The sequence below is a fragment of the Sphaerodactylus townsendi genome, linkage group LG04, assembly GCF_021028975.2.
Source record: "Sphaerodactylus townsendi isolate TG3544 linkage group LG04, MPM_Stown_v2.3, whole genome shotgun sequence".
NCBI lineage: Eukaryota > Metazoa > Chordata > Lepidosauria > Squamata > Sphaerodactylidae > Sphaerodactylus > Sphaerodactylus townsendi.
The window spans coordinates 96,276,013-96,294,689 of record NC_059428.1 but is presented as its reverse complement, the minus strand read 5'-3'; the positions used below and the strand labels follow the sequence as shown (position 1 = coordinate 96,294,689).

General features: G+C 43.4%; 2 protein-coding genes across 6 annotated transcripts in view; both read left to right on the top strand.

Annotated features, from left to right (window-relative positions):
* TSGA10 (testis specific 10) overlaps nucleotides 1–4,133 on the top strand; it is a 48,956-nt gene extending 44,823 nt beyond the window's left edge. For all 5 annotated transcript variants that reach the window (XM_048495497.1, XM_048495499.1, XM_048495498.1 and 2 more), the window contains 2 exons: nucleotides 954–1,058; nucleotides 3,770–4,133. In XM_048495497.1, coding sequence (XP_048351454.1) covers nucleotides 954–1,058; nucleotides 3,770–3,908 — 244 coding nt within the window. In that variant the 3' untranslated portion in view covers nucleotides 3,909–4,133. The remainder of the gene's footprint in view (nucleotides 1–953; nucleotides 1,059–3,769) is intronic.
* Nucleotides 4,134–6,865: 2,732 nt separating this feature from the next.
* The window catches only part of CRACDL (CRACD like), a 73,432-nt gene continuing 61,620 nt past the window's right edge, over nucleotides 6,866–18,677 (top strand). Inside the window, exon 1 of the mRNA XM_048494529.1 lies at nucleotides 6,866–7,145. The gene's annotated coding sequence lies outside the window, so the exon portion shown is untranslated. The remainder of the gene's footprint in view (nucleotides 7,146–18,677) is intronic.

Below are 18,677 nucleotides of genomic sequence, written 5' to 3'. Positions count from 1 at the left end.
TCCAATTCAAACTTGTAAACAAGAACAAATCTTCATATGTACTTGGCATAGTGCCTGGAAGGGCCCGGGAAACAAAAGAAGATTAAGGGGAGAATAATGCAAGAGTACAAAATACATTAAAGAACATCAAAGAATATTAGTCCAACTACTAAACCTGTGCTCAGGATAACTGAATATGAAATAATGATACCACGGGAGTGCAGATGTCCTACTATGCTCAGAGAAGAAGGACCTATCACCAACTGTCATTCTCTCTCTGAACCATCGAACATTTGGGACCTCCCCTAGCAGTGTCCCTCAGAGTGGGTGGGCGTATTGTTTTCTAGCTGGAGAATATGTTGCAGGATTTTCCTGCCATAGGAAGCACCTGCTAAATAATATTTGTCAATCTTATAGTATCTAACAAATGTGGACATGGAGGACCAGGTTGCTGCCCTACAAATCTCCACCACAGAGGTATTCTTAAGAAACACGGTTGTAGTGGAGGCACAATGTACTCTGAACATGGATTCAGTCCTCAAAATGTATGTCTTATGTGCCCTACAAATATCTAAGGTGTGCCAATGTACTTCCTTCGGATGTTTTGGATTTAGACAAAACAATGGAAGATACATTTCCTTCTGTCTGTGAAATGGTGTGTCTACTTTTGGATGGAAGGTAGGATCTGTCCTAAGGTCTCTATTTGTATGCAGCAAACACGTTCAAAATTATTTTGAAAATTAAGCATTGAATGTGTTCCAAAATTTGGGGGCAGTCTTCTGTGTTCTGAATTTTTCCTACCACTTCTTATGTCAAATATACTGGGGCTGATCTTAATTAGCTAATCTTACTGTTTATTTATTTATTTATTCAAATTATATACCGCCCTCCCCCTAGGGGCTCAGTTTATTTTACTATATTTAAATAGTTACAACATTCTGTCAAGTCCAACAGTGATTTTATGTATTCCATAGTGCTTCCCATCGTCGAGAATTTTCACAACTCAGAAATACAGTAACTCAGCTAGAATCTGAATTAGATATCACCAAACGACAGCTGAGCACAGAACGCTTTGAAAGGCAAGTTGTGTTCATTATCCATTTTTTAAAACAGTACTTCTAATTAAATAACATACAATTATATCTGTCTACAATCTGTCTCCTTGAGCAAGGAGTTTGTCCGGGTGGGTTGAAGGAGGCAGTGGTCCGCCCACTCTTAAAAAGACCGTCGTTAGATCCTAGTGATCCGGCCAATTACCGCCCCGTTTCGAATCTTTCGTTTCTGGGGAAGGTAATTGAGAGAGTGGTGTTGGAGCAGCTTCAGGGTTTTCTGGAGGACGCATCGGCCTTTGATCCCTTCCAGTCCGGCTTCTGTGCTGGGCATGGGACGGAGACTGTTCTCGTCGCCGTCACAGATACGCTCCGTATGCAGCTTGACCGAGGCGGATCGGCGCTGCTGGTGTTGTTAGATCTCACCGCAGCGTTTGATGTGGTTGACCACGATCTTTTGACCCACCGCCTGGCCGTCTCCGGGATGCGGGGTACTGTCCTTCAATGGATTGCCTCGTTTCTCCGGGACCGGAGTCAGCAAGTGTGGTGTGGGGACCGAGCTTCCCGGAGGTGCCCGCTTCATTGCGGCGTGCCTCAGGGAGCGCTATTGTCCCCGCTGCTATTTAACATCTATATGCGACCCCTTGCTCAGCTGGTACGGAGCTTTGGGCTGGAGTGCCATCAGTATGCTGATGATACCCAGCTCATTCTGTCGATGGAGGGGGGAGCAGGCACCGCCCCTGCAGCTCTACAGCATTGTCTGGAGGCGGTTGCTGGTTGGTTGACGCAGAGCAGGTTAAAACTGAATCCAGCAAAGACGGAAATCCTTTGGCTAGGTCGCAGGGGGGGGGCGGAGGGTTTCCAGCCGCCGGTGTGGGAGGGGGTCTCATTGGCACCGGCCCCCTCAGTTCGCAGCCTGGGGGTCCACCTGGATTCGTCTCTCTCTATGGAGACCCAGGTGGCCCATGTAACCCGGGTTGCGTTTTTCCATCTTCGCCAGGCCCGGCGGCTGGCCCCCTTCCTCTCCCAGGCGGATCTGGCCACAGTGATTCATGCAATGGTCACCTCCAGATTAGACTATTGCAACTCGCTCTACGCGGGCCTACCCTTGAGGCTGATCCGGAAATTGAAACTGGTCCAGCATGCGGCGGCTCGACTGCTCACGGGTGGTGCCTTTAGAGATCACATCACGCCCGTGTTGCACCGCCTGCACTGGCTCCCAGTTGAATTCCGAATCGTCTTCAAGGTATTGGTGTTAACCTTTAAGGCCTTACGCGGTCTGGGACCCTCGTACCTCAGGGACCGTCTGGCCCCATATGTCCCGCGTCGGTCTCTGCGTTCGGCAGAGGCCAATCTACTGGAGATCCCCGCCCCCTCTATGATGCGGCTGGCCTCCACCAGGGCCAGGGCTTTTACGGCCCTGGCCCCTGCCTGGTGGAATGCTCTTCCTCCAGCTGTCCGGGCCCTGCGGGACCTACAAGAGTTCCGCAGGGCCTGTAAGACTGAGTTATTCCGCCGGGCTTTTGGGGAGGCCGGCTGCTGATAGGTGCCCATTAACAACTAAGATCCGCTGTTCCCCTCTCAGGGGAGTTGGGGAGCTAGTGGCTGAACGCCATCTGTTTTTTAACTGATTATAAATTAAGAGCGCTGCTTTTAACTGACATGAATTTTTAGTATTCTATTTTGTTATCCGCTTGTTTATATTGTGATGTAAACCGCCCTGAGCCCTTTGGGGGAGGGCGGTATAAAAGTGGAACAAATAAATAAAATAAATAAATACAAAGATGTTTGATAATACAGCTAGAGCAATTATTCTACAGTGGAATCAAGGTAGCATATAATGGAACTAAGTGGAGAAGATCAATCTATTTGCAGTTCTATATCGATGCTGGGACTGCCTTTGACCAATGTCAAGAAATTTCATCTGGCTCAAAGCATAGTAGCAAGAGTTTTAACTGGAACTTGCTTTAGGAACCAAATAAAATCAGTCCTACTGTTTGGTCCTACTGTTTTAGCAGCCTATTGGTTTCTGAACCCAGAGTTCTGGTTTTGACTTTTAAAACCCTAGGACCAGGGTACCTGAATGGCTGTCTATGCCTGCCTGTGCTTTGGAATCTATTTCTGGTGTTCTGCCTTCATATATCTGTAGCTAAAGTAAGGAGAGCATATATGTAGGACAGAGCTTTTTCATCTAATGAGACTGTGGAATTCCCTGGCATGGAGAGTTTCATCATACTTTCTCAACAATGGCTTTCAGAAGACTGGTCAAAACACTATTGTTTCTGAAGTCTTAATGTTTTTTGCCTTGACTTGTAGTTGGTTGTATTTTGGGGGTTGCTACTGGACTCAAATCTAGTTGATCTATTGCAGACCAACACAGTCTCTGAAACAAAGTTCAAGAGAATTTTGTACATTGGGAGTCAACAGTATGGTATTGCCAAACTAGACAGCAACACTGTCATTTGTTGCTATTCTTTGAATGACATAATGAATCAATGGGCTTTAACATTGGCCATGACTACCATCCATGTTCCTAAGCTTTTTCCAAAACAAAATGTGTGGAAAATCGGGTCTCATTCTCAAATTTCTCATGAGTCTGAATCCCAAATGAAGTCCATATCCCACGTAATATTTCCTCCCCATCTGTCTTTAATGAGACTGCCTATGACTAAAGAAAGTCTTTAGAATGTTAACTGTTTATTATGAGTTATCTTAAACAAATTGTGGTTTTGTTATTTTAGGGAGCGTGCAGTCCAAGAACTTCGCCGCCACAGTCTTACAGCTTCATATCATTTAACTTCTACGATAAGGCCACCTTCACCTGAACGTTCCTGCCACCGTTCACCTGACAGAACACTAGACCAATCTTTGGAAGAGTGAGAATGTCATGTTGCTCCATCATGAAAAAATGTGAGCTCCGGGCAAGAGGAAACATTGTATTCCTTATTTTGTTTGTTGTAAAAACCTGCTAACATAAAATCATATAAAGAAAAGGACATTTTGATACAGCCTAATGAAGGCCCTATCAGAGGTCGTACAAGTCTAAACAATTTAAGGCAATATTCCTTCTTGTCAATAAAAATATAGCTGTTTCTCACCCAGTAACTTCTGGCTTTTGTTTTGACAATGGCAAACCTCTTAAACTATTATCTATAGTTATATGGAGTTATGTCTACTGGCTGAAACAAACAATTTTGTCTAACTTGGTCATGACACTGATTATGTTTGCAATGGGTATATCAGTGGAGATATTTAGAAGGGATAACTGTACATGGGGAGTAGTCCTAAATAGATTTACATGCCAACTTTCTGCCAAATTAGGCTTCTCAAGGCAGGAAAAAATAAAAGACTAAAAAACAACTTTTAAAAACAGTACAGACCAATGAAATGGGTACTTAAAACATACTAGGATTGGTCACCCACACAAAGTAGATGCTTTCGTATTCTCCTAATTATAATTTCCAAATCAGAGACTGCAAAGAATAATTCACATTTTTCACTTTACACTTCCAGATCTCACTTAAAAGAAATAGATGCAAACTTCTGTAATTAGATATATATTTTTGTTGCACCAAGCAAACATGATATATTTTCCCTAGAAAATAAGGAACAACTGTGAATTAATTCATCCTGTTTTGCCTGCCTTTCAGAGATTTATTTAAAGTATTTATAAATCTACCTGTCTCCTGACAACTCAGAATCCATGGAGGGCAAAGCTGCATTAAACAATGATAAACTTTTAATTTTTTATATATAATAATGTAACTAACTAACAAGATACCCGCAAATATTAAGAATGTGGAGCTTTAGCCATAAAGGTAAGCAATAGATGGGTGTATAGCTGAGTACCACCAACTATTAGTTCATTTTCTCTTTTCTTTCCCCTTGGACCATTGTTCTTCCACTCATCCATTGGAACCCTTATTTCTTTCTGCTGCCTTATCCACCATACATTTATCACAAGTTTCTGCTTCCTTCCTGCCTTTTTTCAGCCCTGTTAGCAAGATGCCCACGGAATGGAGACAGCCTGGCATGTCCTCATACAGGCATTCTGGCACATAAGCTGAGTGTTTTTAATTGCCCCAAACCCTACAGTATCCTTCCTCGCCATGACTCAATTATTCTTCCAGACCATAACTGTTGTTGCTTACTGTTCACCTCAGTATTCGCTCAGTCAAAACTTTTTGAGGCAGTTTCTACGAATAACCGTTAATACCATATAAAACCAAGCATACTATACATTAAATCTATCAGCACCATCCTTTTATATACTAGAAAAGCCAGTATCCCAAAGCTGAATAAAAAGTTTCCTTTTAGCACCTAGGGAATGAGTTTTTTGGAGATGAGGTATCAACATGGAGAACACTGTGTCCCTAACAGGTCTGTGTTGCATCTTTGGGGACAGGCACACAAAGGAGGACCTTGGCCAAAGATATTAACTAGTGAGCAGCAGGCTGAAATGAGAGCAAGGAGCCAGTTAAGTGTTCACTAAAATTCTGGTTTTCTGCAGAGTTCTAAGGGGAAAACCCCTGGAATAAATTGGTAGAGATCAAGTGGCCTGTCCTCTCCCAGTGCAAGGTCTGTCCCTTGCTACTTCTCCAACCTAAAAGGGGACAGACGGACCCCTCTAATTTAGGTAACAGAAATGGTGGATCATGTGGGCCCTGTTCTCTGGAATAACATGGATGCATGGAATTCCATGGTACAAACATGGGAACTTCCCCAAAGAAAGTGCAGTGTGTGTGAGTTGTGCGCAAATGCATTTTTTGTGTGTTTGGTGTCTAGAGGCGACTATGTTTGTGGGTGGTTTTCTTTCACCTCTGGGAGCATACCCTTCAGCCACAAACGCATGGTCAGTGGAGAGCAAGGAGCAATGTTCGGAAGCTTTGGCCCCTTCCGCACATGCAAAATAATGCATTTTCAAACCACTTTCACAACTGTTTGCAAGTGGATTTTGCCATTCCGCACAGCTTCAAAGAGCACTGAAAGCAGTTTGAAAGTGCATTATTCTGCATGTGCGGAATGAGCCTTTGTTAGAAAAGGTGTTTTACAGAAATATTTATTGTGGCATCCGCTTTAAGGCATTTGTTGGTCCTTGGTTAGGAAAATTAAAAACTGACATGTTTGATGCCGTGAAAGTGTGGGAAAGACTTTGCTGGGATTTCCAGTGCTTCGAATTGAAAACGAGAATCCAAACTCAACTCAGGAAAGGCCCTTATTCTACTCTAGCATTTAGTATTCTATTCTACAGTAGAATTTAGGATTGTCGCAATTAGTATTCTAGAATGTAGTATTCTATTTGGAAAGAGTTGCTGCTCTATGAGGCTTTCTTTCGCCGTATGAATGAAAAGCTACCAACATCAGCCTTCTTTTCCTCCAAGAAACTCGGGGCCTGACTCCCGCCTGACTCTTTTACCCTCTTTTACCCTCACAACGACCCCGTGAAGGAGGCTAGGCTAGGCGAAGAAACAGAGGCTTGCCCAAGGTGACCCGGCCAGCCCGGCGAAGAAGTGAGCGCCGCCGCCGGTCTTCCCGGTCCAAATCCACCAACCGAGCCGGCGTCACCCCACCTGGCTAGCTAATCTGCTTTGTGGGCACTAGAAACGGACTCCCGCTTTCGCGTTGCTCTGGAGCGCCATTGCGGGCGGGCGGGCGGGCGGGGGGGGGAGCGCCGGTACAGCCGGGGTCCTTTCCCGCCTGCCCGGGAGTCGCGGCTAAGCCGCTGCCAAATGACCCGCTCCTCATTCCTCTTCGTGGCAGCGCCGGAGGCATTTCGCTCCTCCTCCGACTCATCCTGTTCCTCCAACTCCTCCTCCTCCTTCTCGGCGTCGTCTCGCCTCAAGGTGTTTGCGTTTCTCTTCCCGCCGCCGGCAGCTTCAGCCGCCCCCCCCACCCCACCCCGCCGCGCTAGGGAAGCAGCCCCCGCTGGGCTTGCGAGCGACAGGGAGAGCGCAGGCGGCCCTTGAGCGCTTCGGCGTGCTGGAGCTGCGCTGGGGCGCGCGCGCGGGTGCGCAAGGAGGCTTCGAAAGTGCGCCCCGGGCTGCTTGACGCCGCGCACCTGGCGGCTCTCGGCAGGAGGGGAAACAGCTTGGCCGGATGTTGTGCGGGGTTCCCAAGGTGAGCAGGCCAGGGCGGCCAGCTGACGCTTTCCAGCGCTTCGCTTGCCTCTTCTTGCCTCTAATCTCTGGCTTTGCCTCCGTTTCCTTCACTTGCACTACGCGGGGGACCTGTTGATTGGGAACTGACCCCCACACTGGTAAATCAGCCCCGTCAAGGAACCAGAGCTCAGGCGGGTTGCTTAAGTAGTGGACTCAAAGTCCATCTAAATGGCCTTTTCCTGTCGGAAGAGTGTTGATAAGTGATACATGACTGTTGGTTTCTTCTCTTAAAAAAAGACTTTTATTGTTGAAACTGCGATCTCTGTTAATCGTTGTGTAAATGAAACCAAGCGCTACGAATCCAACATCGGGGGTGGTTATTTTCTTCCCTCTGTGGTTTAGTTAAACTTTAAACACTACCGTCTCTCTTCCATACGGATAATAAATAAGGGTTGCCAGTTTCAGGATCTGAAATTCCTGGAGGCTTGGGATGGAAAGGAATCTGCGGAGGATGGAGTTTGGGGAGAGGAGGGATTTCAGCTGAGGTATAAAGCTATAAAGTCCACCTTCTGAAGCTGCCATTTTCTCCAGGGAAACAGATCACTGTTATCTGGAGATCAGTTGGAATTCCAGGATATCCCCAGGCCCCACTTGGAAGCTGGCAAGCCTAATTATTAGTTCCCACAGCAGGATATATGGGAATGAAAATTTAGTCTTTTACCACATGTTTTGCATGTTAATTGGATGGGATGTTTACAGTATAGTCAGGGCCTGGGTAATTAATCTACATTAAGTAGTTAAACATTCATTGGGGTGTGGCGGTTATGAAGGGCTAACCCCCCTCAAAAGGGGAAGCTAGTCACTTATCAAATGGAACTGGATCACACTTCTTTGTAAGGAAAAAGGCACAGAATCATACCTTTATTTCCAGATCCCATCTTTTATTGAGTGTCTTTTACTGCTACAGTTATAAAAGTGAAGTAAAAGTTTCAAGGAAAATTTGTGTGTGTTTTTTTGGTCAAACGTCATCCTTAGTTTCCCCTTGCTGTATTGACTTTATGTTACCTGTTTAACATGTATATCTACTTGGAAGTATGGTTCATTGATTTCAATGTCATTTGCTTCTACATAAGTATATTTGCAATTTATTCCTGTGCATAGTTACTCAGAAGCAAGATCCACTGTGATCAGTGAGATTTACTCACAAGTAAGCATGTATAAGGTTGCAGCCTGAAGTATAAGTTTTTAATATCTTGGCAAGGTATACATCAACCTAATATATTAAAATAATAGATGTAGACATACAAGTTTATATCATTATAGACAATGTTTATTCATCTATAACATTAAAACATATGCATCTAAATCTTAATTATTTTAGTGTTAACACCAGTTATTTGTTCATTTATTTGAAATAATATCCTTTCTTTCCAATAAAATATCAAATGCAGATAATAACCATAAGACAAAAAACCAATAAACCTGAATTATTCCCACAATACATTAAGTAGGACTAGAACCATTAAAAGTCATATTGAAAGCAGCACCAGAGCTACAAAAATACATCACCAAAATACAATAAAATATAGCAATATTTTGAATACATCTATTTACAATGTAATATTTGATAATAATATTAATTGCAAAAAATCTTTTCAGTTGAATCCTGAGTAAAGAATGAAGCACTATGTGAAAGCTAATTGGAATTAATATATCTTTGCTTGGTGCCCAAATGACAAGTGAATGACACCAGATGAACCTTACAGTGCCAGTACGTAGGAGACTTTCCCATCTGTATTAAGTTTGCATCTAAAGAAAAGCCTGTGATGAAGATCATAAGGAGCGGGTAGGACTGTAAGGGAACAGGTGGTCCTTCATGATTTAACCAGCATCTTGGACTATGCCCAGAAACCTACTAGATGCCAGTGAGTACAGATGTGATATGTGTTGTACCTATCACAGCATTTTGGATCCACTGAAGTTTCTGAGAAGTCTTCAAAGCAGCCACATGTATAGTGTGTTACAGTAATATATGTCATCTTGAAGTGACCAGAACATGAATAACTGGTGGGTTCATTTCTTTTTGAGAAAGGGTGAATCTGGTGCCAACCAAAGCTGACAAGAGGCACTGCGAGACACGAATGCCACTTGAGAAACCTTGATTTAGCTTCTACATATTAATGAAGATAATAATACAGTCCATTACAATCTCCAGACATCCACTGCCTCATCTGATTGAGCCAGAAGGACTAACAGCTAAATTACATTTATATCCTGCTGGTATAGGAATGCCCCGATCTGGATAGCCCAAGCTAGCCTGATCTCATCAAATCTTGTAAGTTAAGCAGGGTTGGCTCTGGTCAGTACTCAGAGGGGAAACCACTGAGGATGTCCACAGCATAGACGCAGGCCATGACAAACCACCTCTGAAGATCTCTTGTCACCACTGGTCAGCTGTGACTTGATGGTTTTAAAAAGTACACGAATACTGTGGGTTGAATCCAGTGATCCATTGGCACAAGAGTATTAGAGCTTTCCCCTCCATTTCCTGCATAAGTCATTTTTGACCCCAGGAAAGTGGACTCCCAGAGTAGAATAATAGCCACATGGATTATTGTTCTGTGATGAGGATACAGTGTATGTGCAAAATGTATAATGTGGTCTTTAGAGTTTTTGAATATGAATGCCGAAGATATCTCTGTAATGTATAATGCTAAGTATAGTCTATTCTATGTATAATTGATCAACTGGTTGTGGTGGGTTTTCTGGGCTGTGTGGTCTGTTGGATCTTGTTCCTAACGTTTCGCCTGCATCTGTGGCTGGCATCTTCAGAGGTGTATCACAGAGGGAAGTTGAATCCAACCAGTTGAATCCGGCTGTGAAAGCCTTTGACAATATAACTGATCAGTTGCTGTGATACAGTATGATCGATCAAGGTCACATCTTCATCATGTCCATTAAACTATGTTTGATGTATACGATACTAGTTCTTTTAAAAGTTATGTTATTGTATGAGTTGTTCAGCTTCTTAAAACATTTCTGAATACATCTAAATATAATACATTTTAAAGGCACACATGAATATCCAAGATACATCTTATAGCATAGGATGTATCTCATACCTTGAACTATGATTCATTAACCATTTATGCAGTGGCGTACCGCACATGGGGACGGGGGGGTCAAATGACCCTTGGCAGAATGGCAGGAGGGCACATGCAAAATCGCCCCTGTCATGGACTGGCCACAAAGGAGGCACGAGGCAAACTGTAGGGAATACTCACAGCTTTACTGAAACAAAATAATCAAAGGAGCTCACTGCTCTGTTGGTACAGCAAAGGTCACACAAGCTCAGTTCCTAAAAACCAGTTCAGCAAAGTTCATAGGTCAGGTGTAACACAAGGTTCAGCAAAGTCCACAAAGTCATGTTCAACACAAGGTTCAGCAAAGTCCATAAAGTCAGGTTTACCACAAGATTCAGAGAAGGGCAGCCAGCAATGTGAGCTGTTGTCCTCTGCAAAAGCATGAAGCAGCAACCTCATTCCCATGTATTCAATGAGCATCTCAGGGAGTTGCAGAGTCTGTTGAGCATCACATCTTGCTTAGTGAGCCAAGTCTGTGAGCACTCACATTTTGCAAGCAGTCAGTGATTCTAGCTGATCACCGGCGCTCTGTTAGGTCTCGCCACAGCCGTTGCTGGCGCTGCTCTAGCGGAGGTGGAGAACTAGGAGGACTGCAAGCTGGGGGGGGCTGGAGGTGAGCTCTGGGCCTGTTCTGGGGGTGCTGGCTGAGATGGCTCTGGAGGTGAGCCCTGGGCCTGTTTTGGGGGTGCTGGCTGATTTGGCTGATCTGGCCCTAGGTCTGTAAGGCCATCAGAGGCCGGTGTGGCCGCAGCTGGATCCTCATCCTCCAATGAGGTACTGTGGCTAGGTGTTGCTGAGTCAAAAGACCGGCATGACAGGTTATCATCCTCATTGTCAGACTTAGCGGGGGAACAGCCCCTGACAGTCCCACCCCATCTGAAGAGCTTGGTCAAGGCAGGGAAGGCACCTAAAGAAAGAGCCGGCCTGCTGCCGCGGTGGTCATTTGAGCCACCTCTTCCCCCAGGCTCTCAGGCAGTTCGAATGGGCACTGCGGCAGTAGGCTGGCTCCTGGGCCACCCGCTGTGGCCCTCTGCCCCCCCTCCCTAGCTGACTCCTGATGTCTGACTCCTGCCATCCCCAGGGCCTGGGGAGGGCAAAAGCCAGCCTGCAGGGAGGTGGGGGGCAGAGCTTGGTGGCCCTGCCCATGAATCCCCCCCAGTCTCCATGCAGGCTGGCTTCTGTCCTCCCTAGGCCTTAGGGATAGCAAGAACCGGCATACAGAGAGGCAGGGGGCGGGGCTCGGCAGCAGGTGACCCTGCCCCTGTGCCAGAGGTGTAGCTAGGGAAAATGGATCCCAGGACAAAATCTGAGTTTTGCACACACACACCCCCACCCCATATGGACGGCCACCCTCCCCCACCACGACCAAACAACATTTTTTGCACCAGGTCATCTCAAAGTCACCATCACATTATAGAACAAGCTCCAACACACAAATCTAAACACACCCAAGGCTTCTTAACAACATTGAAAGTGATCCTATTTTTTGAAGGGGCGGAATCCACCCTGAAACAGCATCACTATTAATGTTGTTTAAACTAGTGAGCCCAGATTCTACTTCTAAATCCACCTTAAAGGGAGATTCTGGGCTCCCTAGTTTGAACAACACTGAAAGTGATGCTATTTTTGAAGGGGGGGGGATCCACCCTGAAACAGCATCACTATTCATTTTGTTTAAACTAGAGAGCCCAGATTCTCCTTTTAAATCCATCTTAAAGGGAGACTCTGGGCTCCCTAGTTTAAACAACGTTGAACATGATGCTGTTTCAAGGTAGATTCCCTACTAACACCCCCCCCCCCCCAAACAGCATCATTTTCAATGTTGGTTGTTGTGGGTTTTCTGGGTTGTGTGGCCATGGTCTGGTATACACTGTGTCCAGACTTCTCTTATAACAGACTTCTCTCTGTGATACACCTCTGAAGATGCCAGCCACAAATACAGGTGAAACGTTAGGAACAAGATCTACCAGACCACAGCCACACAGCCTGTAAAACCCACAACAACCAGTTGAATCTGATTGTGAAGGCCTTCAACAATACTTTCAATTTTTTTTTTAATCTAGGGAGCCCAGATTCTCCCTTTAAATCCACTCCAAAGGCGGTGGATTTAAAGAGAACCTGGGAAAAATTTGAGGGTGCATGTGAGGGGAGCAATGTTTAAGCTAACAGTACCAAAATTTTAGGCTATCTTTAGGAGACTCTCCGGATGAAACCACCCAGGTTTATTGAAGTTTGGTTCAGTGGGTCCAAAGTTATGGACCCTCAAAAGGGTAGCCCCATCTACCATTAGCTGAACCAAACTTCACCAAACTTCACCAAACTTGGCTGGTATCATCAGGAGTGTCACCTGAAAATAGCTGGAAATTTTGGTGCCGCTAGCCTAAAAGCTGTACCTCCTGCTGGCCATCAAAATTAAAACACTAAAAATACCCCCCAAAAATAGAAATGAGCCCAAATTTTTCTGCGCCCCCAATGGCGGTCGCCCGGGACATTTGTTTCCGGATGTCCCCATTGTCTCTTCGCCTCTGCCCTGTGCCCTGACCCCCCGCCCCCCAGCCTCCCTGTTGGCTTTGCTCTCCCCAGGCCCTGGAGACGGCAGGAGCCAGCCTGCTATGAGTCGGGGGAATGGGACTTGGCGGCATGCGGTCCAGGAGCCAGCCTGCCGCTGCAGTGCCTGTCCAGGCCGCCCGTACCCCCAAGACCCGCCCCTGAGTGCAGAGGTGGGGAGGGCACCCAGAGAAGGTGTTGTCCCCTTCTGCAGGCACCATTTCCCCCCAATAAGCCTCTGCATTTATGACTTTGAACAGGAATTACAAAATAATGGTAGTTTAAACTATTGGAAATCTTTTTCTTATCACTTCCAAAACTGTATGCTTTGAAAGAAAACAGATTATGCAAATTTGTTGCTCTTTACAAGTCTTTGCTATACTCATTGGGCAGCAGATCGTTTGGGGTTTGACTTTCCAAGAGTACTGATCCACTGGATTTGATGTGAACTCTCAGTAAGCGGTCTCTCCTCCCAGCTTCAAAGGGCAAAGATTAGATTAGGAAGGAAAAAAGTTTGACATTTTTATATGTGCTTACTTTTCCGGCTTTGCAATCCTTGGAAGAAAGAATACATTATATCTTTGTAGCCTTATCACAAGAAGTGTTTGGATTTATACCCTCTCCCCTCTCTCCTGTAAAGAGACTCAAAGGGGCTTACAAACTCCTTTCTTTTCCTTTCCCCACAACAGGCATCTTGTGAGGTAGGCTGGGCTGAGAGAGTTCTGAAAGAATTATGACCAGCCCAAGATCACCCTGCAGGAGTGTGGAAGCAAAACTGGTTCACCAGATAAAACTCTATTGCTCAAGTGGAAGAGTGGGGAATCAAACCCAGTTATCCAAAGCAGAGTTCACCTGCTCCTAACCATCATACCATGCTGGCTGGGATTTTGCATTCTTACATTGTTTGAACATTAATTTAGTTGGTACATTTAAGACAAGATACTACAAAAAATGCTATTCTCAAATGAAGACTTTAGAAAATGTCTTAAGTCTAAGACACATAAGCTAGCTGTAATTTATTCTTTCCTTTTAATATCTCTTAAATTTGAGACTGTTGTCTGATTTTGGAGACTTTTCCTGGTCCTGCTGTGTGATTCACAGAGAATTGCTTAGTATTTATTATATAGGACCAAAGCAATTATAACCTCATTAAATTACAAGAATGGGTGATAGGGGCCTGCAAAACTGGTGGAGGGGAATCCCATTTTTCCCCACCCATTGCAACTCCAGCCCTGCCTCCCCTCCAGCCCTGCTCTCTTGCTTGACATTTTTTTTATTGCATCATTTGCATTTTACAGTTTATAGTAATTTCCTTCTTCATACATTTTCAAACAATACTTTCCCCCCCTTTCTCCCTCCCCCATTACTTCTTCTTCATAGTTTTGTCACACAAACAGCAGTAAGTTCATTCTCTGTAGCCTCCTCTCCCATATTTCTTCATTGACTCAAGCTTCTTTCATCCAGTCTACATATATTATCCATATCTTCAAAATTTCATTCTGTTTATCTTGCCACGTCTTATTTTTGGTTAATATATCGAAAATATCAAGTGTCACTTGTTCCCAGATATATTCTAACCATTTCTGAAGTGTCCATTTTTTCTTTTCTTTCCAGCCCAAGGCTATTGTTGCATGGGGTGCTTTAATCATTATTTTATACATATAACTATATTGTTTATCCACCCTTCTGTCTTCCATTACACCCATGAACATTAAGTCATTATTTAAATCAATATTTATCTTCACCAGTTTCTCAATATATAACAATACAAATTGTCCAAATTTTTTTTACTTCTGCACATTCTATCCACATATGGCTATAATATGCCTCTTGATCTCCACAGTGCCAGCATTTAGAACTAAGTCCTTTTATCATATATGCTTGTTGTTTTGGTGTTCTATACCATTTTAATATCACTTTTCTTTCTAACTCCATATATTTCTCAATCTTTATATTTTTCCAACTGTCTATTAATTTTTCAGTATTACCAATGTCTAGAAATCCTTCCTTCTCCCATTTTTGTTTCAAAGTTCTTATCATGAATTCCTTATCATCTTCTCTTGCTTGACATTGTGCCGGGCAAGTGTGGCCAAGCCTCCTCCTTCTTTCCACTAACCTACCTGAAAATCTGGAGCAGCCTCAGGTGTCCTGGCATCTGCCATCAACACAGCTGGGCCTGGCTGTCTGTCGCAGCAGCTGAAGACCATTGTATGTGCATGTGTGGACAACATTCTTTTAAAAATCAGGGGACTTTAAACCCCCAGATTTTAAAATTTTCAGATTTTTCTACAGATCCAGGGGTCCCCTGAGTCTGTAGAAAAACCTGTTGAGATAAGTGTACCCCCTATCTGTAGATTTAAGTATCTATAGGCAGAGGACAAAATTGGATATATTAGGTATACAGATGTTTCTTGAATGCAACTATCTCCTTGGATTGGTCTTGGAATCTAGAAGGAAGTGAAAAGAGATGGATCAGCTCCTATTTTTATGCTACTTTGTATGTTCTCTCTGAGAAATTCAGCAGGTGAACTTTTGGAAATGTAACACTTTAAGAAGGGCTTGTACATTTGTCCTAGCGTGGCTTGTGTGCATGGTCTACCTCTCTGGGTCGAGTACGAGATGAATCATTCACTTGTTTTTTGAAGTTAAAAAACGGGGGAGTATCAGAGTGGTAATATTAAGTGAAATAATTCAAGTTTTAAATTCAAAGGGTGTTCCTTTGCCAAATAGGGGAATACTGGGATTCTGTCATTTTTTCTTAGGTGGCCTAAAAAAAATTAGCAATAACAGTTAAGAGGACCATATTATAAGAAACATTCCTTGGAAATACCACTTGTTCCTACCAATGTGTTTTTGAAATCTATGGGCGATTTCCAACTGGCAATTAATCCTGGGATCCAAAACTATGGACTCCCAAAGGGGGCACCCTCATCCCCCATTGTTTCCAGTGGGAGCTAATGGGAGATGGGGGCTACCCATTTGAGGGTCCATAACTTTGGCCCCCATCAACCAAACTTCACCAAACCTGGTTGGTATCATCAGGAGGTTCTCCTAAAGATACTCTGAAATGTTGGTGCTGCTAGCTTAACAATTACACTCCTGACAGCAGGCACCCCCCCCCCCCCAAAGGGTGAGGTGGGCCTAGACATCTTCACTAGAAACATGCTGCAGTGAGGATGTTGGAACCTGGATGAAAAGGTACAGATTCTTTTGAAACTTGGTTGTATCTAGATTAATTTTCAGTGGGAATACAGCCTATAACTACTCCCCTTCATCCTCACCCCTAAATTATAATTTAAGAGGCACAAGTTAAAAAAATGTACTTAAGAAATTCTCATGCTAGTTGTCACAGCAAGCTTTTCTAAATAAAGAAGAGAATTATACTGCTTCCTGTACCAAGCAGGCAATATTTTTTTAATTTGAGACTTTATAACTTGCTTTTCATCTTTAAAAGATCTGAACGTGAGATGGGAACAACATAATCTAGTAGCAAGTTTAAAAAGAAATAAAACAAATGTACAGGCAATGACTAATAATTACAGGCAATGACTAATAATAAATATAAAAAACATGAATAAACAAACCTGTCTTCTTTTTGTGTGGGCATATAGTTTCATAGTCCAGTAAAGCAAGATCAGTAGCTGCTATATGACATATTACTGTATAGACAAGAAAAACTGTGGTCTAAGCTCCTGTCCTGCTCTCACTGTCCTGGATGACAGTATATATGAGCAAATTTTAAAGCCATGGAGATGTGCTTCACTGGCCCAATGGAGTTCGGCAGGGGTGGGTGGGGGGGGTTATATGTTGCTTACTTGACAGATAGCTGCATCCTAAAGCCCCAATGTTGGGAGCTTACTGTCACCAGTGTGGTAGTGGTGCCTCTCCTAGTAAGTATGCTACATAGAGGGAATATTTATGAAAGAAAAATCTCGTGCCAAAGTACAGAGAGCATGCTGATTATACTAGATTCCATAGCAACCCTGCTGATATCCACCAACCACTATATGATATGGCATCAACACCGCCAAAAGTGGCACACAAAAAATGCTTCCAACCAGCATGGGATGATGGGGTCACAGCACCCTGATATCAGGTACTCACTGCCCTTATGTGGAGTACAGAATTTAGGAGAGGAAACACAACTCTGCCAGGTGTGGGAACATTTCTTACCTACAACCTACCCATTGTTTCCCGAGATAACAAGACTGGTGTCTTGTAATTTTGCTCCCAAAGATGCGCTATGTCTTATTTTCAGGGGATGTCTTATTTTTCTGTGTTCTGTTCGTCGGGCATGCTTCCAAAGAAAAACTTTGCTATGTCTTACTTTCGGGGGATGCCTTATATTTCACACTTCAGCAAAACCTCTACTATGTCTTATTTTTAGGGGATGTCTTATATTCGGGGAAACAGGGTAGTGCCTTTTTGCCAGGAATTCTCATAGGGAAAAAGATGTGACCACTCCAGTCACAACATTTTTATACTTCTGTAGCTCACTCAAGTGATGTACCAATGTTATGTACTGTAATCATTTGCGTCTCTGTCATTAGGTAGTTGCCTGTGGAGTGGTACTTGTAGCAGGTTTCGGTTGCCAAGCAGTGTCTGGGAAGAAAGACAGGAACCCAACAGGTTGCATTCATGTTCCATCTAAATGACATTAAACTGGAATGCGTACTGACCAGCTTGCCACTGGGCTCATGCACTGTTCTGGCAAGTAACAAAATGAAGGAATCATTCATTTACCGTGATGAAGGAATCATTCATTTACTGTGAATTAAAGGGGTTAGGTTTAAGCAGAGTTAGTCCCTGCCATCCCCGAAACAGGATTCTAAAGTATGCTTAAAATCCTGAAAACTGTGGTTAAACAGTGCACCTGTACTGGGTGCTTTAGATGCCCTTAATACTCAATTCATACTTCAGATTACGAATGCATGTTTGAGGGTAGCTGGGACAGTGCATGAGACAGGGAACTAGGTTGCATGAACCAATTATAACTCTGAAATAGTCCAGGAAGAGTTTGTTCCACCCAGATGAATATGTCTAAGTTTTCTCATTGTTGTTTTAATCACATAAACCTATTACATTCTTATGATGGGGTCATAGAAGTTCACTACAGAAGCCAGATTGATGTCACAGTTAGACCTAACAGAATTGCCCATTGAGTCTCTACAACGATGTCCCTTCAAGTGATTTTTTATTCAGGGATTAAAATTGTTCTACGCTTGTCTGATTTGTTTAAAATGTATGTGTTATCCTAAATGGGAGACATTTCAGAAGGAGCTCAGAATTGCATAGCTGTCTTTCATAGTTATGTTAAAGAATAAGACTTACATACATGAATAAATTATGTACATACTATTGGAGGCCTTTAGATGACAAAACTGGATTTTTCTTGTACTGTCTCAAGGAGGGTTTTTTTTTAACAATACCCAGTAAAAACAGTAGGTCAGCTTCTTTACCTTGACAATGAATCAGGAGGCTATTTTAATTGTTTTTTTATGTAAGAAATACACCAGTTTCTCAGCTAGATCTATTCAGCATTACATTCCTTAAGGGAAAAGAGTTTTAAATCTTCTTGAGAATAAATTATAACTTTTGTAACTAGAAGTCTATAAGTAGAAATAGCAATAGTCATGTTGGTCTGTACCTCCTCAGATTGCGGGTCAAAGATCACACTGTTCAATGCTCCCCATGCGAAATAGTTTTTATGGGTTCATGATGGAATTTTGGCATAGACCTATGCACTAAACATTCAAAATAGGACTCTTGTTTTGTTTGTTTGTTTGTTTGTTTGTTTGTTTGTTTGTTTGACTTGCTATCTCGCTCTTTCCCTGGACTCAGGATGGGTTTTTTATGTTGTC